This window comes from Pteropus alecto, unplaced genomic scaffold (genome assembly GCF_000325575.1).
Source record: "Pteropus alecto unplaced genomic scaffold, ASM32557v1 scaffold40, whole genome shotgun sequence".
In the NCBI taxonomy this organism is placed as follows: domain Eukaryota; kingdom Metazoa; phylum Chordata; class Mammalia; order Chiroptera; family Pteropodidae; genus Pteropus; species Pteropus alecto.
The window spans coordinates 7,142,486-7,170,244 of NW_006431919.1; the positions used below are offsets into that span (position 1 = coordinate 7,142,486).

Genomic DNA, 27,759 nt, shown 5'->3' on the forward strand with positions numbered 1-27,759 from the left:
AATTGTATTACTATTGTCTAGAGTGGATTCTATGAGATGTCAGTAGACATTATGTAGAATGAAAAGGGGTTCTCAAGCTAAATAAATTCCTGGAGCACTGTGATAAACAGAGTTTAGAATGTTTCTTCACCACGAGACTTTTGAGAACCTTAACAATGATAACTGACACTCTCCAAAGTGGAGGCATAGCATGTGTTTCTCAAACTTTTTTGACCACATATCATTAGAATACCTAAAAGTCTTGGTTTCCAACTAACACTTAGAGAAATATTGCTCTTTCCTGTTTAAATTTGAGAAGTCAGCTACTTGAAAGTTGGGACTAAATCTGTTTTCAGTCTATTTGCAGTGAAAAGAGTTTTTATTTGCAAATAGGCACAGAGCAGTTTGACATTCTAAACATACTAACATTTCAACACTTTTAAAAGAGGCTATTCTTATTACAAATATCATTACCTTTCAAATTATAATAAGAACAAGGCAATGAGACATATTAGCAAGTGGTTGTAGCTTCAAGCTTAGAGAATTTTATTTTGATGACTTGGAGAGGCAGATGAATTAGTGTGAACGGGGCAGGGATTTGTTAAGTCTATAGATCTCTAATAAGAGCCAACAGTGGTTTGAGGCAACAGTGGTTTGTAGTTATGCATGCTTATCTGCAACAGACTACTTTTCTACATAAGAGCTACCAATATTTCTCAGCCCAAATTATACTGTGGATCTGTAAACAATCAAAACTTCTGACTTCTGATCCTAGCACTGAGGAAGATTTAAAAAGTTGCCCAGCCTTAACAGCCACTAGAAAGATTGGGGAAGGAATTGGTGGTGCAGGGATAGCCTGGAGACTGGTAGTTAGGAAACAATGAACCATGCTCTGTATCATTACACAGGGATGCCCCTAACCAAATTGTCTTAAGAATAAGGTATGTGATCAAACCCAGTTTAGTCAACAAAGTGTTATTAAAATAAAATGGGGTAAAATGAGTCAAATTGTTGGATACATTTTTCCTTCATGGTGTAGACATCACATGTGAAGACAATCAAACATTAAGTTCTGATGTGAAGTTCATGTTTGCTTTCTACCAAGAAATTCAGATTTGCTCTTTAACTACATTGAAATGACATTGCACAGAGTAATAAAAAATATAAAATATAAAAATAAAATTTTTATTGGGAAGAGGAAATTTTACATACAATTAAGTATAAGGTTGATGAAACGTATTAAATTAACAATCTTTGCTTAGGGAACAAACACGGATTTAATAAGAAGCTAAAAGCCTAGAACAGGTTACCACACACAATTTCTAAGCCGTTTTAAGTAACAAGATCTCAATGTGCATAAATTATACAGATCATTGAGGAAAAAAGTGTATTGGTTTGTGGCTCTTTCCGATCATCAATTCACTCTGTGTCTTGTGGATCTCTTTTACCATGATCCCATCTCTTATGGTCCTGATCCCATTCTAAAAAGGTTCTCTCCGTCCATAAGTGGGCACTTACCAAGAAGTCACATTGCAAGTAGGATTTTTTTTTGTTCATTGTGGATTAAACAAATTCCATATGCTCTTACATGAACTCCATGGTTTTAAAGACAGCTGCTTGAACCAAGTCTGGAAGAGCTCTTCCATTCTGAGGAGTGCTTAAGTCACATGTACACATGTGTAAAGGGTTTGGAAATGGCATCGGAATATGTGCACAACATCTCTGTTAACACAGTTTTAAGTCTCATGTAAGCTAACAGGACCTGTGCAATTCTGGAGACTATTATGTATAAGTAAATATCGGTATGTGGTATGGAAATCATCATCATTTGAACAATAAATACTCACTTTGCTTATTTCTAAACCCTAAAGAGAAGACATCCAACAAGAACAATTTTATCTGTTTATTCATTTATAACAAAAGAAGAACAATGCATATCAAATGGAAAAAGATATCCAAAAAAGATGATGAAAATGTTTACAAACAGAAATGCCTAATTTAGCTGAAGGAATTACCCAAGTGCTGTTAAAACACATTTGCAACTTATAATTGGCTATCAATGTAAATTAAATTTAGTAACTGAGTCCCAATTCACTACAAAAGTTATCGACATATTTTCAAAATGTTACATAAAAACTGACAACATCCATAAGTATTACATAAATACCAAACAAAAAATCATGTAATAAAAGTAAATAAATGTATCCTGAGATAAAATACAATCACACTTGTCATGCCAGATATGTACTCCTTTTTCCCTCACATATAATTGTGAGGATTTGGTATTTTGCACATGCCAAGATAAAGTGATGATAATATATGTTGATGCAAATTTCCGCCATAAAAATAAACTACTTCATATCTTAAATATTCCTACGATGAAACAACAGGACTCCAGTTTCACTAATAAACTTTATGAAAGCATAAATGCATTTGGTTTGACTCCTCAAATCATGGCTGAAAACTCTCAGCAAAGCATTCTAGGCTTTTTTCTCACACCGACTGACCCAGAATGTATTTTAAGAAATGTTTATTTTCTGTGCATATTTGTTTTAAAATTATAAATTCCTGAGCACTTTTTCTTCTTCCTCCTCATCACTATCAGTGACATTGACTTGCTGGATGCTAGAGGGAGTTGACGTCGGGGCTGTGAAGACGTTCTCCAAGGCTCCAATGTCCAGCTGTGGCATGGGATTTAGGTATTCTTCCCCACTGTGGCTATGGTTGTTATAGTAAGAGGTCCCATCCATGCTCTCACAGCTCCGAGAATCTTCGCTGTGTGTGCGTTCATCTGGGTAGTCTCTAAAAGGATAGTCTCTATTTAAAGCTGAAAACATAGCCTCATGTTTTTGGTACCTGTCTTCATAATAACCAAGGCATTCTGGCATTGAACTTGGAAAATTTCCATAGCCAAAGGGAGGCCGACTATAAGGGCACGTGCTGTAGCAGAAAGACAAAAAAGGAATTAGATCATACCTCGCCTACATGTTGCCTTGCATACAGACTAATTGATCAAATTTAACTGCATCCTCTTTGGGGCCTGGAAAGTTCTCAAGATAACTTTCTGCTAGCATTTCACGTATTATTGGCTCTTTTACTACTGCTTAGCCCTGACATAAAATAAATGGCAAAGTAAGCTTGTGCCTGTAATACTCACTAGCAGTATTATCTATTATCAGCTCAGGCTTCTTTTTGATAGCCTTGATTAGAAAAAATTGCTTCTCTGGGCCTTTCTTTCATGTTTTACACCATGTGAGGTTTTGGAAATGCAGGCTATGTTGTGCTGTGCTAAAAAGTGACAGTAAGCAACACAGTGATTGTTCTAACTGGAATTTGAAACAAAGCTTATCAGGGGACAATGTCTAATTGGGTTGAAATCAAGAGCTTCTGGGGAAGTCCTGGAACAGATGACGATAACTTTTTAATTGACATTCAATTATGAAGTAAATTAAAAACATTCTTAATACCAGAAAGATTTAGAACTGATATTAAAATGTGATTCTAAAGATCTTTTCAAAAAACAATTTTTGGAGGGCAGAAATGTGAACAATTGAAAAGATTATTTTGATGATTTTTTAAAAGGCAAAAAATTGACATTTTAAAAAAGCAAATGTAAAAATTATGCCATTCAAATCTATTTGTCAAGTTTTTTTAAATTTTAAAGTATTTATTCTCCTTTACAAAGGCACAGAACAGGAATCATAGAAAGAGGTATATAGAAAAGTCCAACCAAGAGTTTCCTGGGATCATGGACTCCACCTAGTGACAGATAACATAAACATAATGATCACACTAGCAAAACCCATGACAAGATGGATGTTTCATTTCATGCTCCCACATTAAAAAGAAAAAAAAGTCAATTTTGTTTCCTTCCCTTTAAAGATGTAAGTATGATCGACATATAAGACCATCATCTCAAACTCTTTGAAAGTATGGTTATCTTCAGTGGTTTGGTGTCCCATCCCCAAATATCCAAGTGCTAGGGACCTTGCCCAATGTTAAATAACCCAAATATGAGGTAAAGTTTCTAAAATATTTCAGGTTTCCCTTCTTACTGCCTCATTTGGGCATCTTTAAGTTAATGTATATGTCCTGAACGCACGATACTGCCAGCTACCATGACTTTGCTCCTGCAACTCTTCCACCTTTAGGTCTCTCCATCCATTGAATTCCACAGGTACTTCAAGGGGGAGTTCAAATCTACCTCCTCCACAAAGTGTTCACATCAGCTAGAAACAATTTAACCACTACTGTTTTCAGAAATCAATGTCGGCAAGATACTATTCAAGGCTTGGTAGAAAGTTTTTTTTAAAAAGGTCTAAAATCTAGATATATACTAGGCAGTTGCTAAAATTTAAAATGCAAATATCATATGGCTATATTGGTGTGTTAAAAACAAGTTAGTGTTATATCCAGAGAACAAAAAGGTCAATTAAGACAAAAGTAATCCTAGAAAGTTACATGAATGAAAATGAATAACTATAGAGGCATTATGGTGTAGTGGGAAAAGCACCACATAGAATTATCAGAATAGTATTAGCCAACATGCAATAAGTATTAACTATGTTTTCTAGGCATTGGCTAAGGAATTTACATGTTATCTCTAATATTCCTTAGAACGAGTCTGTGAGATAGATACTACAATATCTCCACTTTACTGATGAGGGAACAGAGCTTTAAAGAGATTTGCTAAAAGTCATGTAATTAGTAAGTAGTAGAACAGAATCAGGCAATCTGACCCTAGAACTTGTTCTCTCAACCACCATGCCACACTACCTGGGTACTAGTTCTAGCTGTGCCACTTACAAATCTGATAATCATAAGTAAATCTTAATTTATCTGAGCGTTAGGTCCTCCTTATATTAAATAGGGATAATACTGCCTGTTCTGTCAACTTAAAAGGTCTATCATAAAGAATTTGGGAGGGGATGTGTATGAGTACTTTGGAAACTAGAAACAGTCTCACAAGAAGTTACATTTAATAATGTATTGGTAAATATATACATACATGCATATTTTTATTTTCAAAAAGAAAAAATGCAAAGATAAAACAAAATCTAATTAAAATGGTTACCTTTATAAGAGTAGAGAAAGAAGAGGGGAGGAGACAGGAAGAGAAGCTAGACTTCTCAGAATATACCTTATATTATGGTTTTGACTTTGAAACCATATAAATATTTTATATAATTTTAAACAAATTTAATATTTTAAAAATTGAAAGCAAATAAACTCAAGTTTACATCAAGTTGTAGATGTCTTAAATACAGAGAGAAACATTATTTCAAGGTATTTTAAATCTGATAGTTTCATTATACCTTCATGGTAATGCATAACATATAAAGAAAAAGAATCACAAATAAATTTTAAACTGCATACAGTAATTTTGTTGTTTGTGATATTGCTGCTTTGAAACTACTGATATCATTGTTTTGAAACTATACTCTCTCTTCATGTATATACGAGTATATACAAGAAGGAAAGGAAACATGTTTGGTAGGATAAAGCAAATAAATGATGATATTATTATCGTTAGGAACAAAGATTTTTAGGAGCAAAAGATACTAGCACATAAAGTCAAAGAACTTCATTTGAAACTATATTACATTTATTTTGGAAATATCAATACGAACTCATATTTTCTCACAAAAAAATACATATTTTCTCATATTTTCCACTGAAAAGCTCAGATACTCTGTTATTCAGTAGCAATAAGCATCCTTATTGCCTCAAGTGTGATTTATAAATACCACCTTCAGTAAAAGAAACTTGGACTTCTGGGTAAAATGGCTGATTTCAGGTCTCATACAGATAAAGTACAAGATGAGCCTGGGACATACTGTGTCCAAGAGCAAAAAAAAGCTATCAAACCAAAGGAGCCAACTTGCAGCCAGACAACTGGACAAAAAAAGGGAAATTTTGAGCATCAAAAAATACAATAAATAATGACTGCAAGGTATTGATTGAAACATACCAAATATATAAAAGTCCACTTGTTCATAATGATATTCTCAAAACAAAATAAGACTCATTGATATGGGGAAAGAATCGAGAGTTGATTCTGCCCTTCCTGTATTTCAAAGTGATGAGGGAAAGTTTTTCTTCATAAAAGAATTTTAGCTAATGAATGAAAAAAATATATCAAATTAGAAGATCTCCATTTTGCAATCTCATGGATCTAGGTAACAATCACCATAGCTACTAATATAATTATGCTGGTATTTCTCAACCTTAGGCAATCATTAGAATAACTTAGGGAAAACTTTTAAAGAACACTGCTGCCCAGGTTTTAATTCCCAAAGATTCTGATTTATTTGTTCTGAGTTTTTCAAGTGATGCTACTATACAGATAAGAATTAAGAAGTAAGTACTGTTTTAGGTAGGGAAACTTATAACCAGACTGATAATACCTGAACCTACAGATCATTCTTAACATTACTAATAAAAACTTTATGTACCTCTTGATGTGATACAAAGTACACAGCACCACCCGTGAGGTCTCACTGTCGAAAAAATAAAATTGAACCTGAATCTAAACAAGTTGCAAGATCTAACAATCATTTTATAGGAAAAAATGGGTGATAAGAAAACATGTTAAACCATACACAAGGATGTAATAAGCCAAATCCAGAATGTGGATAGTATCTTGTTTCTTCAATAAATATATGACATTAAAAAAAAAAGGATAAGTACTACTATAGCATAAAGGATGCTTAAGAGACATAATCACATCCAAAGTGTATTCCTTGCTTGGATCTTGTTTTATCAATTGTGAAAAGAGTTCTGAGACAATGGAGGAAATTAAAAATAAGGAATTATTAACATTTATATGAAAATGGTAGGTGGTAATTTTTTTGAGTCCTTAACTAGTAAATATACATGCTGATATATTTGCAGGTGAAATTATATGATATCTGTAATTCATTTTAAAACACTTAAAACACTGTCCACCCAAAGCTAGGGGAAAGAAATGAACAAAGAATAGCTTAAATGTAAATAATTGTTGATGTTGGGTGATGGGTACATGAAGATTCATTATACTATTCCATCTGCTTTGCATATGAAAATTTCTATAACAAAATGGTAAATAGGCAAAAATAAATTATTCATGGCTTCTCTGACTTAATAATATGCATGTAAGGTTCCTCTATACCTTTCCATGGCTTGATAGCTCATTTCTTTTTAGCACTGAATAATGTTCCATTGTTTAGATGTACCACCATTTATTTATCTACTCACCTTATGAATAAAGCTGCTATAAACATCCATATATGCAGGTTTTTTCTTGGTCATAAGTTTTCAATTCATTTGGATAAATACCAAGAGGTATGACTGCTGGATCATATGGTAAGAGCATTTTTAGTTTTGTAAGAAACTGCCAAACTGTCTTCCAAAGTGGTTGTACCACTGTGTATTCCCACCAGTAATGAATTAAGAGTTTCCTTTGCTCCACGTCTTTACCAGCATTTGGTGTTGTCAGTGTTTTGGATTTTGGCAATTCTGATATGCATGTAGTATCTCTTTGTTGTTTAAATTTGCAATTCCCTAGTGATACTTGACGTACAACATCTCTTCATGGCTTCACTGCCATCTGTATATCTTCCTCAGTGAGGTATCCATTCAGATCTTCTGTCCATTTTTAATCAGATTGCTCATTTTCTTATTGTTGAGTTTTAAGAGTTCCTTGTATTTTGGATAACAGTCCTTGATCGGTTATATCTTTTGCAAATATTTTCTCCCAATCTGTGGCTTATCTTCTCATTCTCTTGATACATACATTGTTTGACATTGTAACTTTGTAATAAGTTTTAAATCAGGAATTGTGAGTCCTCCAATTTTGTACCTTTTCAAGATTGTTTTAATTATTTTGAGTCACAATCCCATATGAATTTTAGGATCAACTTTTCCATTTCTGCAAAAAAAACCTTTAGGATTTTGAGAGATTATAATTCTGTATACTACTTTGGAAAGTATTGCCACTGTAACATAGTAAGCCTCCCAATGCATGAACACAGACACCTTTCCATTTATTTAGGTCTTCTTTAACTTCTTTCAGCAATGTTTGTTTTTCAGTTTACAAGTCTTGCACCTCCTTGGTTAGATTTATTCCTAAGCATTTTATTATTTTTGATGCTACTATAAATGAAATTGTTTTCTTAATATCCTTTTTGGATTTTTCTCACTGATAATTGCTAATGTACAGAAGAAATACAAGTGATTTTTGTACATTGATCTTATACCCTGCACCTTTGCTGAATTCATTCATTAGCTCTAATTTCTGTAGATTCTTTAGGATTTTATATATACATATAAGATTTTCTATGTATAGTCATGTGTGAATAGAGATAATTTTATTTCTTTTCCATTTTGGATGTCTTTTTTTCTTACCTAATTGTTCTGGCTAGAACTTCTAGTACAATGTTGAATAGAAGTAATAAAAGTGGGCATCCTTGTCTTGTTCCTGTTCTTTCAGGGAAAAGCTTTGGTCCTTCATCATTGAGTATGATATTATATATGGACTTTTGATAAAAGTCCTTACCATGCTGAGGAAGTTCCCTTCTATTCTCAGTTTATTGAATAAGTTTTGAAATCAGAAATTGATTTTTATCATGAAAAGGCAATGCATTTTACCAAATGTTTTTTTCTGCATCAGCTTAAATGATCAGGTGGTTTTGTTCCTTCATTCTATCAATGATGTATATTACATTGATTTTTAGATGTTGAACCACACATATATATTACTGGAGTAAATTCCACTTGATCTTGATGCATAATCCTTTTTACTTTGCTGCTAGATTTAGGGTGCTAGTATTTTGTTCAGTATATTTTACATCTAGATTCTTAAGATATATTGGCCTGTAATTTTCTTTCTTGTAATATCTTTGTCTGGCTTTGGTAACAGAGTAATGTTGGCTATAGAAGTGTTCCCTCTTACACTGAGAGCACTGATGTTAATTCCTGTTTAAATGTTTGGTAGAATTCACCAGTGAAGCTATCTAGTTCAGAGCTTATTTTTTGTTGGGAGGTTTTCGATTACTGATTCAATCTCTTGATATAGGTCTGTCAGATTTTCTGTTTCTACTTGAGTCAGTATTGGTAATTCATGTATTTGTCCATTTCATCCAGGTTACCAAACTTGTTGGTGTACAATTATTCATTGTATTCTCCTATAATCATTTTTTTTCTGTAAGTTCAGAAGTAATATACCCAATTTCATATTTGATTTTAGTAATTCATGTCTTCTTTCTTTTTTCCTTAGTCTAACTAAATGTTTGCCAATTTGGTTGATCTTTTCAAAAAGCCAACTTTTGTTGGCTTTCTTTTCTCTATTTCATTAAATTATCTATTGTTTTTATATTCTTTATTTTATTTATCTCTACTCAAACCATTATTATTTCTTTCCTTCTGCCAGCTTTGGGTTTTCTTTGCTGTTCTTTTTTTCAGTTCCTTAAGGTATAAAGTTAGGTTGTTGACTTGAGATGTTTCTTTTTAAATATGGGCCATTGCAACTATAAACTTCCTTATCAGCACTGCTTTCATTATAAAATCTCTTAAATTTTGGTGTGTTTTCATTCTCATTCATCTCAAATTATTTTGTAGTTTCCCTCATGATGTCTTTTTTGATTCACTGGTTGTTTAAGAGTGTGTTATTTAATTTCCATATATTTGTGAATTTTCCAGTTTTCTTTCTGTTATGACTAGATTCATTTCATCGTGGTTGAAAAAGAAACTTTGTATGATTTCAACTTTTTAAAGTTTTTTGAGACTTATTTTGTGATCTAACTTATGGTCTATCCTATCGAATATACCATGTGCATTTGAGAGGAATCTATTTTTTGTTGTTGGGTGGAGTAAATATATCTGTTAGATCTAGTTGGTTTACAGTGGTGTACAGTCTTCTATTTCCTTACTGATCTTCATTTTTGGATGAATGATCTATCCATTATTTAAAGTTATGTATTATAGACAATATCATATTCAACATTGAAAAGAAGAAAGCATTTCCTCTAAGATCAAGAGCAAGACAAAGAGATGCCCACTCTTGCCCCTTTTATTCAATATAGTATTAGAAATCCAAGTTAGAACAATTAGCCAAGAAAAAGAAGCAAAAGACATTCAAATTGGAAAAGAAAAAATAAAACTGTCTCTATTTGTAGATGGCATGCTAAAGATGTCACCAAAAAACTGTTAGAACTAATCAATGAATTCAGTAAAGGGGCAGGATACAAAATCAATATACAAAAATCAGTTGTATTTCTATCATTAACAATGAATTGTCTGAAAAATAAATTAAGAAAACAATCCCATTTATAATTGCATTAAAAATAATAAAACATTTAGGAATAAATTTAACCAAGGAAGTGAAAGACCTATACACTGAAAACTACAAGACATTCATGAAAGAAATGGAAGAAAACACAAATAAATGGAAAGACATTCCATGTTCCTAGATTGGAAAAAATAATATCATTAAAATTTCTAAACTATCCAAAGCAATCTACAGATTTAATGCAATCACTATCGAAATTCCAATGGCATATTTCAGAGCAATAGTACAAACAATCCTAAAATTTGTGTAGAACCACAAAAGACCTCAAATAGCCAAAAAGCAATCTTGAGAAAGAAGAACAAACTGGGAGGCATTACACTCCCTGACTTTGAACTATATTACAAAGTTATAATAACCAAAACAGTATGATATTGGCATAAAAGCAGACACATAGATCAGTGAAACAGAATAGAGAGCCCAGAAATAACCCCACATGTGCTCAAATGATTTACAACAAAGGAGCCAAGAATGTACAACGGAGAGAAGTCACATCTTCAATATATGGTGCTGGAAAACTAGATAGCTACATGCAAACAAATGAAACCAGACCCCAATATTATACATTAACACAAAAATAAACTCAAAATGGATTATAAAGACTTAAACATAGGACCTGAAACCATAAAACTACACGAAGAAAACAGAGGCAGTAAGCTCCTTGACATTGGTCTTGGTGATATTTTGAATTTGACACCAAAAGCAAATATAAGCGCATTGGACTATATCAAACTAAAAAGCTTCCATACGGCAAAGGAAATGATGAGTTTAGCTAGGTATTAAGTCGTTCAACTTTAAATTCCACATACCTAGTAAGTTATAGCGGAAGGTATTCCATGTTAGCTAAGTCTATTCAGTTTGGCGACTTGTAAGTTCCCTCCTCCACAAGGGTTAGGCAAAAGATTGTATGTGTCTGTAGATGTGTATTATTATGGGAAGCAGGTTCACAAATTCAATCAAATTTTTAAATAGGTCTATAATGCAAACAAAGGTTAAGGATAATTGCTTTTAACCTTTGTTGCCTGAAATTTTACAATGAAGATGCTATATATTCTCACAAATCTGGGAATTCTTTGGACTTACTTTCCCATATATATGTATGTATGTATATGTGTATGTATATATATATTGTATTTCCTACATATTTTAAGTGAAAAAATCCTCATTTTTCTTTCATATCCTTTCTACATCCATAACTGCAATAGACAAACACATTTATTCACTCAATGGCTAACAGAATGAAGATCCTAGATATCTCCTTTACATGTAAAAGTATAAATACTGCAAGGAAGAGGAAGAGGAAAAGAAAGGGTTGGGGGAGAAAAAAAGAACTAATCAAGGAATTAACATAATACAGAGAGTGTTTCAATAAGCACAGTATGGAGATGGTTAAGACTTGAAGGAAGGTGATATTACCTCTCAGAGCTAGGGATCAGCACTTCTGAGTATCCATCTGTTTTATAAAATGACTCTTTTTTTTTTTTTTTTTAAATATTCCCTAGAATTTTTTTCCCCCTCTTTAATTGCCCACCGCCACCCCCCACCCCTTCCACTCCCTGACCTATGGATGTTGCCTTCTCCCCTTAAGAACAGGATCTCTGAAGGCGGGGCGTCTCCTCCCACACACTCACAATGCTCAGGTGCACCTGGGGCCTGCTGGCCCATGGCTCCACCTGGGGTGTGAACTCAGGACCTGCTGCATCTAAAGCAGACATACTAACCACTATACTATGGAGCCACCCTCTAAAATGACTCTTTGATTAAACTAACTAAGCTCTTTGATTTTTACTCTAGATACACAGGGCAAAAAGGACTGCTTGGAAAATATGTATATTTGATATATATTTATATATTTGATGTACATGTCAAATGTCATATCGATTATGATACTGAAATGGCTGAATAAGTCTACACATAAGTGAATTAGATTAGGGGAGAATTTCTTTATAGAAGATTCTGTTACCAGTTGGGAGAAGAGATAATAGAAAAATTCAGGGCATACCAATTAATTTTGTCATTTAGCCAGGCTAGATTTTACTGAAATATACTATCTAAACAAACATAAATAAGATTATCCATTTCCTTGGGAGAAATTATCATGACATACACACGGATAGAAGTTAGAAAAGTAGTCAAACAAAATTATAATTTATAAGACTAGTCTGTTTTGGAAACTAGATACAGCTTAATGTTTATAGTTGACATACTGCTTTGACATTCTTAAATAAAATAAAATTCAGTATACTATTATTAATTCATTTGTTTCCTCTAATAGCATCATTATTAATTAGCAATATGGCATTAAAGAAAAAGGTATAGTTTCTGTCTTCTAAGGACTTATTTTCTAGAGCTCTTCCTTTTAAAACGTTAAGTTATCAGATGATCTGTACATTACCAGACAACTCCTATAAGCCTTGTCATGAATAAAGGAGATAAACTTCCTATGATTTTATCTATTTATTGTATAAGGAAACATTACCTGCCTCAAAGTCCACTTGACTAACATGACTTTTCCATTCAAAATATGTATTTTCTATGTAATTCTCTGCTAGCAACTAAAAGCTGCCAATCAAGAAGAGCCATTATATTGAGAAGCCCTACTAATATAATGAAAATAACAAACGGAATTCAAAATCAGATAGGCAAACTAAGCCATTTTCTAGTTGTTTGGCCTTAACGAAAATGTTTAACATCTGGTCAATTTCATTATCTGAAAAAGTGGGGGAGTATTATACCCAAGTCACAGTATTGTTTTGAGAATTACATGTAAAAATGCTTACCTCTCAAAATGTTAAAAAGAAAAAAAATTAGCAATTAGAGTGAACTTGTGGGGCACAACCTCTTCTAGATGTCTTTAACTCCTTTCCTGTGAGTCCAAGTCCTTCCTATATTACAAAATTAATTACATAGCACAGAGAAAATTTCTGCAATTTTAGTGTGTAGACCTTGACATTCTAAGGCTCATCTCGAACCTACTCATTTATTAAATTCCAGCTATGTCCTTAGCACTCTTCTTATATGAAGAAAACACTGTAAAATTCTCTAAAATTCCTATAAAATCTCCAACCCTGGCAGAGAGCAATAAGAGATTATCAACCCCTGACCATAGGAGACAAAATCATGAGGTTTGATTTCTTGAACTAAAAGATTTCTGAAAACTGCTAAATATAAAAAGAACCTACGGGAAAAACAAAACCACAGATAGGGAAATCTCCCTTCCTCCTGATCTCAATTCCTACTTTCACTTTCTTTCAATCCTGGGCTAAGGACTTGAAAGCAAGCAATCCCGTCATGAAATGAAGCAACACAATATGTACCTCAAAAGTTCTTTCATTGAGGCATTGGTATACCTAAGTGGGGAGTAGTTTTATTTTCTAAATAACAATAGAAGACTGGTGTTAAACAATTAACACTCCAATCTTAACAGAAACTATCTCTGTCTACACATTTAACAGCAATTGAAAAGTAGAGGTTAATACCGCTCTATTAGAATGCTTGCAAGGGAGTTAAATTCTATCATGCCAAAATGAAAAGTGACAAATTTGTTTTCCCTATATACTTCCCTATGATAATCAATTCCTTGCCTGGTAATTTATATGGGAAATTTTTGGTTAAAAGGGATTCTGAGAGGGAGTATAACTTTGGACAAGTCATCTAACTTCTCAGACCAAGTGTTTGTCTCTATACCCTTGCTATTCAAAGTGCGGTCCACAAACCAGCAGAATTGGCATCATTTGGGAGCTTATTAGAATTAATATCAGGTGTACTATACTCTAGTATAGGATACTACCGTACCCCAGAACTACTGACTCAGAATTTGTATTCTAATAAGATCACATGTGAAAAAAAACAGCTCTATACACTAAGGGGGGTTGACTATATGATCTTAATTTTTCTTATGACTAATTTTCTCATAAATCAGATCTTACAACAGTGTATCCCATATTTCATGTGGCAACAGTCAGCTAGAACTGAATAAGCAGCTGTCCCATTAGATGTTTCTTGGTAGATAGCTCTCTTTCAAGGGGTGATTTATGGACTCAGCCTTCTTCTACCCTGTGATTCTGCCATCTTTAACATGTGGCATCCAAGGCCACTATATTAAGGTGCATGAATCTGCAGAACCTCCCCCAGTCCACATCTGGCCCACTTCATATATTCATGTTAACTGTCTGGCCCCTATTCAGCCTCTAATTTAAGTTATAGTCCAAGCAGAATTGAGGAAGTCTCTTTTTCGGTAATAAAGAGATACCTTCAGAGGTAAAATTCATTGGCTGTATGTATTTTTAAGGTGAAAGAAAAAAAAGGTTCATTTACCTTGATGGAAAGTAGTGAGGTCCAGGTAGGAAGTAAGGGTGATGAAAAGAGAATCGCGGTGGGGTCCCAAACAGCGTGGCTGGATGGCCAAGGGGAGGGGGCTGGTAGACATGTGAGTGTGGAATAGGAGGAGCCTGGGGGATTGGAGCACTTCTGGGACAAGTGGAAACGCTGGGATACTCCTTGGGAGGTGGGATGGTTGAGGTTGCAAATCTGGCATGGGCAGTACTTGCACTAGTTGGAATCCTGTTGGTGCTCTCCAGAGAGACAGGTGTGGGTCTCTTCACAGAGCGATTGGCTCCGGAATGCAGCCGATGAGTGTCCGTTTGGGAGGGCCCAGCAAAGCGCTGGGTGGGGAGTGCTGGGCGGAGGGGCAGATTTGGAGCCTGGACGGCCACCTGGGCAGTACTGGAGACGCTGGGCTGAAAAAGTGTGATGGGGCTTGGGCGCTGGACTGCAGGTGTGGGCAGCTGGATGTCAGGTGGGGCTTCGCCTTTAGAAATAAAAATAGCATAGTCAGGCATTACTTGAGTCAGTCCATTGTTTTTCTTTTTTTTTTTTTCAGTTGAATTTAATAAACTGTATAACCAGAAGCCTTCACTAACCACCTTACCTAATAGTATCACTTTTATAGCACTTTGAACACATTAAAGTCAACTTGTTCACTTATTTTATATTTTTTGGTCTCTCTTTCCCACCTAGATTCTAAGTGCCATGAGAGGAGAGATCTTTTCTGTTTCGTTCACTGTGGCTATCTCTAGGGCTCTAAATTCTGCTTGCCACTGAATGAGTGCTCAACAATTTTTTTGACGAATAAAAAAATGAACAAAATTATTGAGTGGAGTAAAAAATAAATACACACAAATGCTGGTATGTATATGTAAATGTTTCTAAAAGAAATGCTATGGAACTACTAACAGTGCTTACTTTTAAGGAGTGGTCATCTAGGAGAGAAGACAGGGGTGGGGCAGTAGGAAAAGCCAGACTTTCATTTTATACCTATCAGTACTATTTTTGACTTTTCTATTATCTAAATCTATGAATTTTATTTTTAATATTAATAGAGGTTTCAGTGTAGTGGCATGGGTCATTTTTCTTTTATCTTATATACTTCTCTATATTAAACCAAATTATAAATGACATATAATTAAAAAACTAAAGAAACGATTAGTAAAATTATTTCACTTTACCTCATTAAATCTGAATACAGAAAGAAATTCCAAAGTGAGAATAGGAGTTGCCACAGGTCAATTTGTAACAGATATGAAAGAAATATTATTGTAGCAGGGCATGACAGATACGGCAGAATTTTAAAAGTAGGTGAAACAACTCTGTATTTGATCTTTCTGTTCCTGAAGAAGAGAGGACTACTGACTGAGTTGCTGAATTATCCGAATGACGCAGTTAGCCTAAATTTAATTAATCTTTTCTAAAAATATATAGAGAGAAGCCATAGCAATACTGCCAAGATCTAATTTATTACATTGCAGTTAGGTCTCTGTTAATATAAAAGATGCAGTCCAAGAATAGACTCTAATGGTTAGAAATGTCTCTGTCAGAGGCTCAAAAGAATGTCCATCATTGACCTTTGCTCAGCCTTGCCCAGGTAAGACCTTTCCCTCTCCCTTCTCTCTAGATAAAGCAGATAATACCCCTCTTGAATATGAAGGTAGGAAATTAAGGAATATATCCATCTATTTCAAGATGGCCTCTAACCCAGTGTAGTAGAGGCAACACAGGAGCAGGGTATAGATGAAGCTGTCCTGTTCTCAGTTGGGATTACGTGGATGAGCCCTCCCATCTGTGAGGCACAGGCTTTAGGTAGGCCTTTGCTGATTAGTCAAGAATAAAGTAATTTCCCTCCTCCTGTTCTCTCAGAAACTGTAAATTTATCACTTATTAGAAAACAGCATAAATTTTTATTATTATTTACATATCTGCCACCCCAACCACAATCATGAAACTGGGAATTTGAGAGCAGAAACTGTTTTATTCATGTTTATGTTCCCCATATCTGGAATAGAACCTGGTTAATAGCTAAGAAAAGTACGACCTGATGAAAGAAATAGCAAACTAACAAAAAGGCCTTTAGCTGACAGCACTTCTACCACTTGTGTGGTATAAGGAGATCTAACCCTCTAAACAACTATAAAAAGGAGACTGACTTATAAAATCTTTCAAAGTGTTGACTAAATAATCCATGCATTCAAGACATCTGCTCTTAAAAGCTACCTTTGATTCAGATTTCCTTTCCCCATACCCAGTACAAAAACAATTAGTCCTCAGTAAAACAGTATGGTCTTTCTAGGCGAGGGAAGCAAATTATAGGAGCTGTATAGACCATCGATATCTCAGCTACCAAAGAAGGATTCATCTTTTGGCTAATATCAAATGTTCTTTTCTACCAAAGATATTTCTATAAAAGAAGGGATACTGGTGAGGCATGGGGTGATAAATTATGCATTCAGTTAATTCAACAAATTTTCTCTAAGCAACAAATGTGTCAGGCTCTGTTTTGGTTTGAGGTAAAACATTATATAGACAGTTATATGGAAGTAATGAAGATGTCCTAAATGCCAAAATTCAGGTTGCTAAGCAGGAGGCAGTTAATGTCTGCAACATCTAGACATTTCTAATAAACTGTCAGTGAATAGGAAAGACTTGTAGTAAAGGAAGAACTCTATTGTATCAAACTGTAGATAAGGTATGAGAAAGACTAGCCAATCACCTATTTTCTTGTCTTCTAGCACACGGCCAGATTATATTTCCCAGCCTCCCTTACAGTTAGGAGTGGTCACGTGGCTAAAGGGCTACCGAATGGAATGTAAGTAGAAGTGATGTGCACCACTTTTGAGACTGGCCCATAAAAACCTCTCACACATCTGTACACATAAAACTAACACAATGTTATATCTCAATTAAAATAAATAAAAACAACTCTCACTCATGATCCTCCATGCTTTTGTCCCTTGTGCAGGTTCATGCATATTAGTATGGTGGCCTTGGATGCCATACATTAAGGACGGCAGAATCACAGGGTAGAAGAAGCCTGAGTCCATAAACCACCCCTTGAAAGAGAGCCATCTACCAACCTAAAATACCTATTTGGACTTTCTATGGATAAAAAATAAATCATAATGTGTTTAAACCATTATATATTGGTGCTTGTTGAAGCAGCCAGTGTATCTATAGAAGAGTATGACAACAACAAAAGAAAAAATTAAAAATCTCCTGCCACTCATTCCCAAAGAGGAAGCCTGTGCTGAATAAATGAAGGGTACAAACAGGTTTTTGTTGTGTGATGGGGAGGAACAGTGAAGGAGTGAAGAACGGCAGAAATTGAGGACAGACCAAATTTCTCTACAAGAAAAAGCTGTATGGACGTTCGTGAGAAGGAGAGGAGGACCAGCATGTGAGGAGAAAGAAACAGAGGAAGAGAGAGGAGGAGAGGATATGGAGAAACAGAGTAAGAGACAAAGATATAGTGACAAAGATGGGGAATGGAGAACTGGGAAGAATAGTTAGGCAACTACTAAGAAAAGTAGGACTTTGGGAAGAGTCAAAGGAAATAAACAGCCCCAGGAAGACTTATTGTATATTGAACCATGTGATTCTTCCCTACTCCCTCAAGAAAACCTAAAATAAAGAGCTATATGACCTTTCAAGGAATTTCCAAGCCAAATTTGTGTTTCTCATGGATATAACACTTTACTAGAATGGACTTTAAAGCAGAAACAAGACCAGATTCTCTGAATTATAATAGTATCCGAATGATAGCGGTTTATTTTGGTTCGGTTCGGTTCGGTTCGGTTCGGTTCGGTTTGGTTTGGTTAAGCAAGAAGAGGTGGGTAAACCAAAATGCCACTTTATGTCTATCAACAAAATTAAAATAGTAAACATTTTTTAAACTAAAATTTTAGAGAAAATGTATGAATTCAGGGGAGTGAAAGATATCAATTGATTTAAGATCTAATATGAAAAACCAATTTCATGCTTGAGAAATAAAATGTAAAAAAGAAAATAAGCTCACGAGAAAATTCATATATAAAGTGACATTTTAAAGCCAAGGTAAAATAAATATAGCTTCTACCAAAGTTCTAGAAGCCTTTAAAATAAACGAATGTGAATACTTACCATAAAATGAAAATCCTGGCATAACTGGCATCAAAGACATTTGATAAAACAAAGATTAGATCTAAAGAATTCTGGACTATTGTATTTTGAGCACTTTCAGAAACAGGAGAAGAGCTTGAGATGTGGCATTAAATGTGAGAGATAGAGTAAACATAATGCATGGGTCATAAAAATGATACCAAGCAAGATAGATAACATAGATTTATCGAAGAGATAATAAAATTAGTAGTATTTGTATTGATCCTTTCTATTAAGTACCTTATAAACTCATTGACAGTAGAGTCTGTAAAAATGTTTTTGCATTTTGTCCCCAGCACAAAGTTTAATCCATAATCGGCACTTAATAAACATCGGGAAGTGAGGGACAAGGAGGCAGGCACGTAAATGTGGAATTGGGATTTACTATAGACTAAGAAGACATCTGAGATGGAAACATTCACCAAATCAAGAGAGAATACTAAATTACATGATCAGATTTCAAATAGATCGACTTAATGAGATAAAAATGTGCTGAGATGATCTGGTACACCAAGGATCCTCAACCCTCAAACCATGGACCAGTACAGGTTTGTGGCCTGTTAGAAACTGGGCCATGCAGCAGAAGGTAAGTGGCTGGTGAGCAAGCAAAGCTTCATCTGTATTTGCAAGCCACTCTCTAGCACTAGCATCACCACCTCAGCTCCACCTGGGATCATCAGGCATTAGATTTTCATAGGAGCACCAGCCCCTGGTGCCAAAAAGGTTGGGTACCGCTGTAGTACAGGACAAATGATCGCTTATTGGAACAAACAGCTTTAGTAGAATACACAGTAAAATGAAATAAGCTTGAGTGAGAACCAAACAATGGATACAGATTACTAGAAATTGCATGAATACTGTGTGAAATATTAGGTAGTAGTGATGACAACGTATTTAAATTTCACATTCCAACAAGAAAAGACAAAAAATCCACCCTGGAGTTATTAGATTTTTGGAAATACAGATATTGGCTAGGGGAAAAAAGCTGATAGGAATAACTAAAATTAAAAATTCATAGAAAAATGAAAGTCATTTTACATGATAATGTTAAAAAAACAGATGGAAAAAATGCACCTCAAAAATCATCTTTTTAAAATGAAAAGATTGTCCAAATGCATAAAACAGAGAAGCCCAAGTGTATGAATCAGACATAAATAAAAGTTAGGCAGTCCAAAGGAAAATTGAGTCACATGTGAGGGACCTCAAAATAAATATTAACTGAATCTTTAAATACTTTTACAGAAAGAAAAAAATCAGTGAAATAGTCATTAACAGTATAAAAGGCAACTGAAAGGAGAACAGAGAGACTCAATAAACTCCTTCCTACTAAAAATGACATTAAGAAAATTTCTCAACTCTAATTCATTTTCATAGCACATAGGTTAGAATATTAGATCAACTGCGTTATCATGGCAGGCTCACAGAATGTTCTAATCCAAATTGACAAAACATATAACTAGATCTTAGGTGGCAATTACTTAAGAACTATAGAGAAACTCAAAGTTAGAACTGAGAAAATATTAAAGTAGATACAAATGGTCTCTCAGAGAAATTTTGCAAAGTCGACATAACTCCCAGCTATTGGAAGTGGTACCCTTGAGAACTATAGCTTGGCAAGTCTATTTTCTACGTCTGAAAAGCTGGCAAAATCTATACAATATATTAATGCACAAAGCCTGGTAGAAAAAAGAAAGCAAATTGTTTCTTTAAGAGATAAATCATACCTCACTAAATTAATATCTTTCTTCCATGGGAATAAAGCAAACAAGTTTGAAAAACAAAATTAGCATGACTTTATATTTAGAATATAAAATTAGTTGAAAGAAATAAAAAAGGAAAAGTATAAAAATTCACATCTGCAAATGCTGAGATTTAAAGTATGATTCCCCTATGGATCTGTGCTATAATTTGTTCATATTTGTTTTATAAATGACTTAGAATAAATGACTTAGAAATAAACAGTGAAATTTCCAAATGTGCAAGTGAAACCAGCTCCTCTAAGTAATATAATGCCAAGATTATGAGAACAATTTAAAGGATATATTTCAAAACTGTAGAACTGGGCAGTGAAGTAACAGATAAATTTTATCATTAACTATTAAGACATATATCTAGAGAAATAATTCCCAAATTATGCTTACAAGATAATGATCTCTGTTTATCATTTGAGATCCAAGAAAGGAATCTTTATGGAGACTACAATATTATCAAAAATAAGAGATGTGGGGAAAAAAGCAAACAAAAGATTATTATCTCACCTTCGATTTAAGTACTGTTGTGTGCGGCTCTAAATGATTCCTTTAATTCTGTCTGCCATACTTAAATAGAACATCATGGATGCAAGAACTCTGACAGAAGAAAATCTTCCAGTTTCTATCTACTCCACATCTTTGCTCAGAATTGCATAAAATTAATACAGTCCACCCTCAGCATCTGCAGGGGATTGGTTGCAGGACCCCAGTGGATACTGGAATACATGGAAGCTCGTGTCCCTTATATAAAATGACATGGAACCATGCATACAGTTGGCCTTCTACATCTGCGGAGCAAAAACACTATTTGCTGTTGGCTGAATCTGTGAATACAAAATCGGCTGATATGGAGGGCCAACTGTATTGAGTGAAAAAATCAGCATATAAATGGACTCATGCAGTTCAAACTCATGTTGTTCATGAGTCAACTATATGTTGTATAAAAGTGTCAACTGCTTCAAATAAGAACATCAATAAATCTGTTCCTGGGAAAACATACAGCATTTAAGAGCGTATAGAAGCAAATGGAAGAGAGGTCGTAAAAAAGGATTAAGAAACAGATTATAAACGCAGAAATCACAAATAACATAGCAGACAAAACAAGGTAAGTTAACAATAGCATAATTAAGCCTAGGTTGAAATGCAGGATTAGAGGAAATACTGACAAATAGTGAAGAGTGAAAGCGCCTGACTGTGATGGGAAAGAACAAGGATACAGAATCAGCTTTCTGCATCTTTCTTTTCAATGTAGACATCTTGAATTTGGCTTTGTTGCTATCAATTGCTAAAATTTTACACATACACACACAAAATTGAAAATGCTTAAGATTCTAAGTTAATTTTCAAGATATCTAAACCTCTTAGCACATCGGGGTACCTTCATTACCAGAAGGATCTGAGCGAGTGAAAACTGGAAAAATCAGTAGTTTTAGGTAGCGAAGGTAAAAATCTCTGCCTAAGAGATGGTTAAAATAGGTCCTGGAAGGACCAATGATGGATAGCCTTATAACATGTTATTAAGTTACTAGCTTCTCAATTTTGAGTTCTCAAAAGCAAGAGACAGGAATGTTGTAAAGAACTGATAACAGAGGGAAAAATTAGGGAACAAATATTTCAAACGGCAAGAGAACAGTTTTAACAGATCAGTAATTACTAAATTCCAGGAAAGGATGCCTCACACCCCATTAGCAAGGCATTCTTTTATGCTGGTAGTAAAAAGATACTCCTGTTTCCTGTTGAATTATCTCAGTCATTTCCTGTGTTATCAACCTAATCTATGGATTCACCCTGATTTGCTTAAAAGGTCTGTTTTACACATGGAATATTTGCTACTCAGGCAAACCAAAATGCTTTAATATCTATTGAAATTTTTCCTTCTCTGATTTAATGTTTTCACTTACTTCATTTGTTTCTTAATGTATTTCTAAATTCTTAAGCTAACAAACAAAATTTCAACTTAAGAAGTAAAATTTTCACACAGCTATTTAAAAATTCATAATCTACAAAGAAACCAACTCACCAACTGGATGAGTGATGGTGTTCTGTAGGCTGGGAATTACCACAGAGTAGGTAGGTGAGCGATAAGGATAAATTGTTGTAGGATTTGTAGAGATGATATTCTGTGTGGTACCAGAAAATACATTGGAAACACTTAGAGGGAAGCGTTTTCGCTTCCCTGGTCGAGGTTGATAAACCCAACCTATAGAAGAAGATAAACTTTTTAATTTGAACATATAGACCCTATTTAGCCTTTAAATAGTTTTTTTCACATCAAAAGTTCAAAGCATGTCTAAGGTTTTAATAAATTATTGACTAAAGTATCATTTCCTGCTCTGTGATACTATTTCTGTGCATTTTAGCATATATACCCATATAGTTCCTAATTAGTGGCCAACGCTGTAACCCGTAATTCAGAGGAGGAGCAAAGTCAAATGTCTTATATCCAAAGATACATGTGGAATCTGTAGAAAAAGCAACATTAAAGGCACTGGGTTGGAATCCCAAAGCTTTTCCTCTAACTTATTATAAAACAATGCCCCAGTAAGATAGTATTCCTCTTCTCCTGTTTTCTCACTTTCTATATGATACAATTGTCCATATCTTACACTGAAATGGTCACTAATGACCAATCACTATTTTATGCCTAATTCAGGAAGAGTCACTCTTCTAGACTTGGTCGTCTCCAAGTCCACAAACGACCCAATTTCCTTTCAAAGTCAGGAGAGTGGAGTTATGGCAATTAAAACCACTGTATGACCAGAACTACTGGTTCCCTATAATCACTGCTTCTGACCATTCATTCCCCCTTAGAACCTCTCTGCTCATACTTTAGAAAAAAATAATTCTTTTCCTACTATGCACAAGTCATGTTGGGCATACACTGTGCATTTACCCAAGCTTAATCTTTATGTCCTTACTGCTGGGGAGAAAATCAGAATTCATTTCAAACTACACCATGGTGAGGATAAATGTATCAATCAGAAGGCAGGACTATGTTCTAATAAACATGTAATATTAAAGTGGAGCATGGTGTTAATCTCTGCATTCTCATTTACTTTAAGTGAGTACTGCTTATTTTTTCTATTGTTATAATTTTAACATAATTTTCTAGTATATTTGCAAAGCTCCTAGAACTCTGGAGCTTTACATTCATTAAGTTTACATTTACATATTTAACCAAAACCACGGTATAACTGTATGTCCCCTGGTTTGCATTAGATAGCAAATAGAAGCCCAGATGTCCCTCTACTTGGTTCTGTTAAAGGAAATTTATGCTGAGTATCAGTTAAATCATTAGTATAACATCAGCCATTATTCTCTTTATTGTAACTATCAGATTAGAAAAAAAATAACATTTTTGTCTTCCAATCTCAACCTAACCTACTTTTTACATAAATACACTCATTTAAAATTAGAAAGAAGGTTTATTCATTTGATTACCAGGAAATTCCTCTCTGTGCTTTTCTTTAATCTTTTGTGCTTCATCATAATAAGGTTTTTTCTGTTCTTCACTAAGTTTGTTCCACTCTAACCCGAGCTGGACACTGATTTCTGCATTGTTGGCTGCTGGGTTAGCTTTGGCTAGTGCTGGCCGGTGGATCCTTGCCCAAACCATAAATGCATTCATGGGTCGCTTCACATGACCATTTCTGTCCTTACTGAAGGGAGTGTCTGGTATTCCTACGTGACAAAAATTAGAGACTAAATTAATATGCCACACACACATGCACACAATTGTAAAGTGAAGTACACTTCCAACTATATTTTTTTAAATCTAGAGGAAATAAACACTTCAGTTTAGCCAAAGAATTGCCAGTATTCCAGAATTCCTCATAACACCTGAACTCAGCATTCTAAGTTATAGTTTAGAATGACTCTCCTTTTCCTCAAAAGAATAATATTGTTGAAGATACTGTGGAAGAAATAATGTTGAAGATACAGCAAACTGTTGGCTTAGTACCTCTTTGAGCTTTATCAATACCTCTTATAATAATTAACATTTAGTTTACTTCCCAGTAAAAACAGTCTATTAATGGGGGACAGGAACTATAACTTATTCATGACAATAATCCTACACCAGGTAGGTGTTCCCTAAATGTTTAAAGAAAGTGATTTAAATGCCCATTCAAGCAAAAATATTTACTACATTATAATACTATATTAGTTGTATTTCATTATGAAGGTGAAGCTCCTCAACACCTTCTTACATTCTCTTTATTTTAGGGTTACTTTACATACAAAATTTTTAAAAACACAAAGGATGAAATAAGTATTATAAAGTTTTCCTTTCCTTTAGAAAATGTAAACAAAGTTTAAAAATTACTGAAGATAAAAGCAAGAGGGTGGAGTGAAAGAAATAATCAGTAAATAAAACAACAAATGTAAAAGTTAATGAAAATATGAACTGAAGATTAATATGACTTTCCATGACATTCATTGGCATAGTGTTTTGTCTGAATTAAATCTTAAGAATTTTCTAACCATATTTGGAGATAATGGATATAAATATCTACCCGTAGTTGTCATTTTTTAAAAAACAAATTTTCTCTTATTCTACAGTATTTTCTTTTTCTATATTTCTCTTAGCTTTTAGAATACTAAAATGTTACATTTAATCATGTACTGTTTTCTCTTAGAAAGCGTTTATTGTTCATTTTTAAAGAAAAATAACCTCTAAATTCAGTAAAACTTTTCTATTTAATTGCAACTATTTTTTCATTAAACATCACTTCTGCTTCTTGATACCCATAAAAAATCAAGGTATAATACTCTTAAATGTTGATTATCTGTAGCATATAAACTAAGGGCTTTGTGTTATCTAGCAAGCATACTTCTATTTTTTGTATAAACATTAGTCACATCTAAATCTCAACTTCACTGGCCTTAATTTTTTTTTTTTTTTAATGTTTGGGAATGTAAAACGCATTAGTATATTTTACTGGTACATGGACAAGTCAATCAGAAGTGATACTTGTGCAGACTTTACCCTGAAAAGAATCAGTTCCCTGATTTTATCTTTCTCCTTTAGACTTCTAAACTGCGGACATGTCAGCACTGTGGCAACAAAGACGAAATTTGAAAACCAGATCCCCCTGCCATCTAATACCTGCATCGGAGGGAAGCACGGTGAGCGGGACATCTTTGGTTTCGATTTTTACAGAAGGCTCCAGTAACGATTGCATTTTAATAGGCACTGGTGTCAAGGGGACCTTGGCCAATCTTATCAGCTCTGAAGGTGGAGGTCCCTGAAACTGGATCCGGGCCCCAGGGGGGACCGTGTGGAGAGTCAAAGGGATTCTGAGGTCTTGCTGGTGCGGCCCAAAGGCGCTGGTCGGCTGGGCCAGGATGACCTCCTTGCTGCCATGGACCAGCCCATTAGACGTGGTTTCCGAGCCGAGTCTACAGTCCTCGCGGAGTCTCTCGGGCTCCTCCGTTTTGATGATTCCTTCTCTGATGGCCGACAGGCTTTTGCCTTCCCCGCCTTTCGCCGCGTTCCTCATGACATCCTCCGCCTCTAATTTGCCTTTCTTCTCGTCCCCTCGGCGACTGTCGAGGGCCGGCCCCAGGCCTTCCACCTTGGCCGCCCTTGAGGTCCTAGGCCCCACTTCGACTGCCCTCCGAAGCCCCACGGAAGAATCAAAGCAGTGGCCTGGTTCCTGCTTTTCAGCCTTGACGTGCAGCGCCCGGGGCTGCATCGGATGCAACTCGGGCCTGCAAGGGGGGCCCTCCGACGTGGGCTGCGGGGGTGGCAGCAGCAGCAGCTCGGGCCTCAGCTGCAGCAGCCGCGCCTGCGCGGGCGAGGCGACAGGGCCTTCGTCCCGGGCCTGAGGCAGTGGTGGCCCTGGCGGCAGTAGCAACACCTGCTCCGGCTTCACCTGTAGCAGCCGCCGTGCCGACTGCTGTACGCTCGACGCCGCAGCCTCCCCGCACGACGAGGCCACGGCAGCAATGGCGGCCGCGCACAGAGCAGGCGGCGACACAGGGGGCTCGAAAGCTGCTGCCCGAAAAGGGGTGCCCTCGACCGACAGTGGGGGCGGAGCTGGGCGCAGTGGGCGCGGCGGAGTCGCCCGCGGCAGTTGGCGAGGCTGAGGTGGCGGCTCCGGCCTGGCTCTCTCCATGGGGGGAGGGGGACGCCCCGGCCTGCTCTCTGCCGGGATTGTGAGCTCAGCCGTTTGTTGGTGACCTTCCCCCTCCCCCTTTCGGTTAAGGCCCTTCCAAGGCCTTTGCTACCCAGAACCCTACGCGGTTCAAAAAGCCGCCCTCCGTCGTGGCCTCGTCCAATCGCAAGCGTCCCAGTACCCCGGCCCGCCAATCACAGCGTTCTCCGGCCCCTCCTACCCTCCGCTCTTTTCTCGTGCAGAGCCCTCGAATCACCCGCGATGGCCCGGGCCGCGGCACGTGCTGCCCATTTTCCCCTCTCTTCCTCTCCGTCTCTTCTGAGTTCTCTTCCGGCAGTTGTCCTTAGTTACCCCTCCCCCGCCCGCAGCACCCGACAATGGCGTTGTCCGGGAAACTGCGGTTCCACGCCACTGACCTCCAGGTGATAAAGTCATGTGAGTCCTTTGCGCGGGCTAAGGAACCCAGTCTTGTACGTGCGGTTTGTTTGCGCTGCCGGAATGCACGGCAAGTCCTGAGCGTCACGGGAAAAGGGAAATCCCGCAACTTCTCAATAACCACATTAGTTGATTCCTTTGCTGGGAGGGATATTGGACTTTGTACGATTACTGTGCTAGTTAAATTTTATATTAATCAGGAGCCCTGTGGGCTCTACTTGCAAAATACATCTAAAATTCATCCACTTATTTTGGTTTCCTCAGCCATTGCTCTGTTCAAGCTTCCATCGTCTTTCGCCTGGATACTGTAAATAGTCTTCCTGCTTTTTACTCTTGTCTCCTACACTCCAGCTGCCAGCGATCTTCCAAAAATACAAATCTAGACTTGTCACACCCCGCTCTCTTAAATCTTGGCTCCCCATTGGCCACCCACTAAAGGTCTAACATATTTGGCAAAGTCTATAAAGCCCCAAATGGCTTGGGCTCTAGTACTGCTACAACTACTCACCATTCTAGTCCTGGCCCTGCGGGGTCCAGCCACACTGACTTCTCATCTAAATCCTACCTCAAAAGCCTTTGGCTAGCTCCCCATGCTAGTTCTTTTTGTCGTCTTAACTCCTTCAGTCATTTTTCAGAATTGCAACTTCCTCAGAGAAGTAATTGCTGACTCTGAAAATCAGGT

At 36.0% G+C, this 27,759-nt stretch overlaps 1 protein-coding gene, 1 long non-coding RNA gene and 1 other non-coding gene across 5 annotated transcripts in view; 1 reads left to right on the forward strand and 2 right to left on the reverse strand.

Annotated features, from left to right (window-relative positions):
- The window catches only part of LOC107195290, a 51,512-nt gene extending 25,805 nt beyond the window's left edge, over positions 1–25,707 (forward strand). Inside the window, exons 2-6 of one of the 2 annotated variants that reach the window (XR_003044629.1) lie at positions 15,323–15,490; positions 17,368–17,444; positions 17,598–18,464; positions 19,069–19,358; positions 25,553–25,707. This is a non-coding gene — a long non-coding RNA (uncharacterized LOC107195290). The remainder of the gene's footprint in view (positions 1–15,322; positions 15,491–17,367; positions 17,445–17,597; positions 18,465–19,068; positions 19,359–25,552) is intronic. The other variant, XR_001516392.2, reaches the window with a different exon arrangement.
- Positions 2,538–27,580, reverse strand: SOX30 (SRY-box 30). 2 transcript variants are annotated; one of them, XM_006906463.2, is made up of 5 exons: positions 25,631–27,580; positions 23,965–24,204; positions 22,544–22,723; positions 14,621–15,113; positions 2,538–2,919 (listed from the first exon to the last, which is right to left on the reverse strand). In XM_006906463.2, the coding sequence occupies exons 1-5, from the start codon at positions 26,640–26,642 to the stop codon at positions 2,538–2,540; spliced, it is 2,307 nt and encodes a 768-aa protein (XP_006906525.1). In that variant the 5' UTR covers positions 26,643–27,580. The 2 variants fall into 2 exon arrangements, with proteins under 2 accessions (XP_006906525.1, XP_006906526.1); XM_006906464.2 differs by lacking the exon at positions 14,621–15,113 and having other exon boundaries at positions 2,801–2,919.
- Positions 11,968–12,041, reverse strand: TRNAL-UAG. Its single transcript has one exon. It is a non-coding gene; the product is annotated as a tRNA-Leu (tRNA).
- Positions 27,581–27,759: the final 179 nt, after the last annotated feature.

Bases quoted from the DNA above. Each gene is read 5' to 3' on its own strand.
- SOX30 (XM_006906463.2), bottom strand. From the start codon at position 26,642: ATGGAGAGAGCCAGGCCGGAGCCGCCACCTCAGCCTCGCCAACTGCCG. The intron at 22,724-23,964 runs GTAATCAAATGA...CTTCTTCTATAG, and splicing joins GCACAGAGAGGAATTTCCTG to GTTGGGTTTATCAACCTCGA. The intron at 2,920-14,620 runs GTAAATGAACCT...TTTCTGCTACAG, and splicing joins CCTCACTACTTTCCATCAAG to CACGTGCCCTTATAGTCGGC.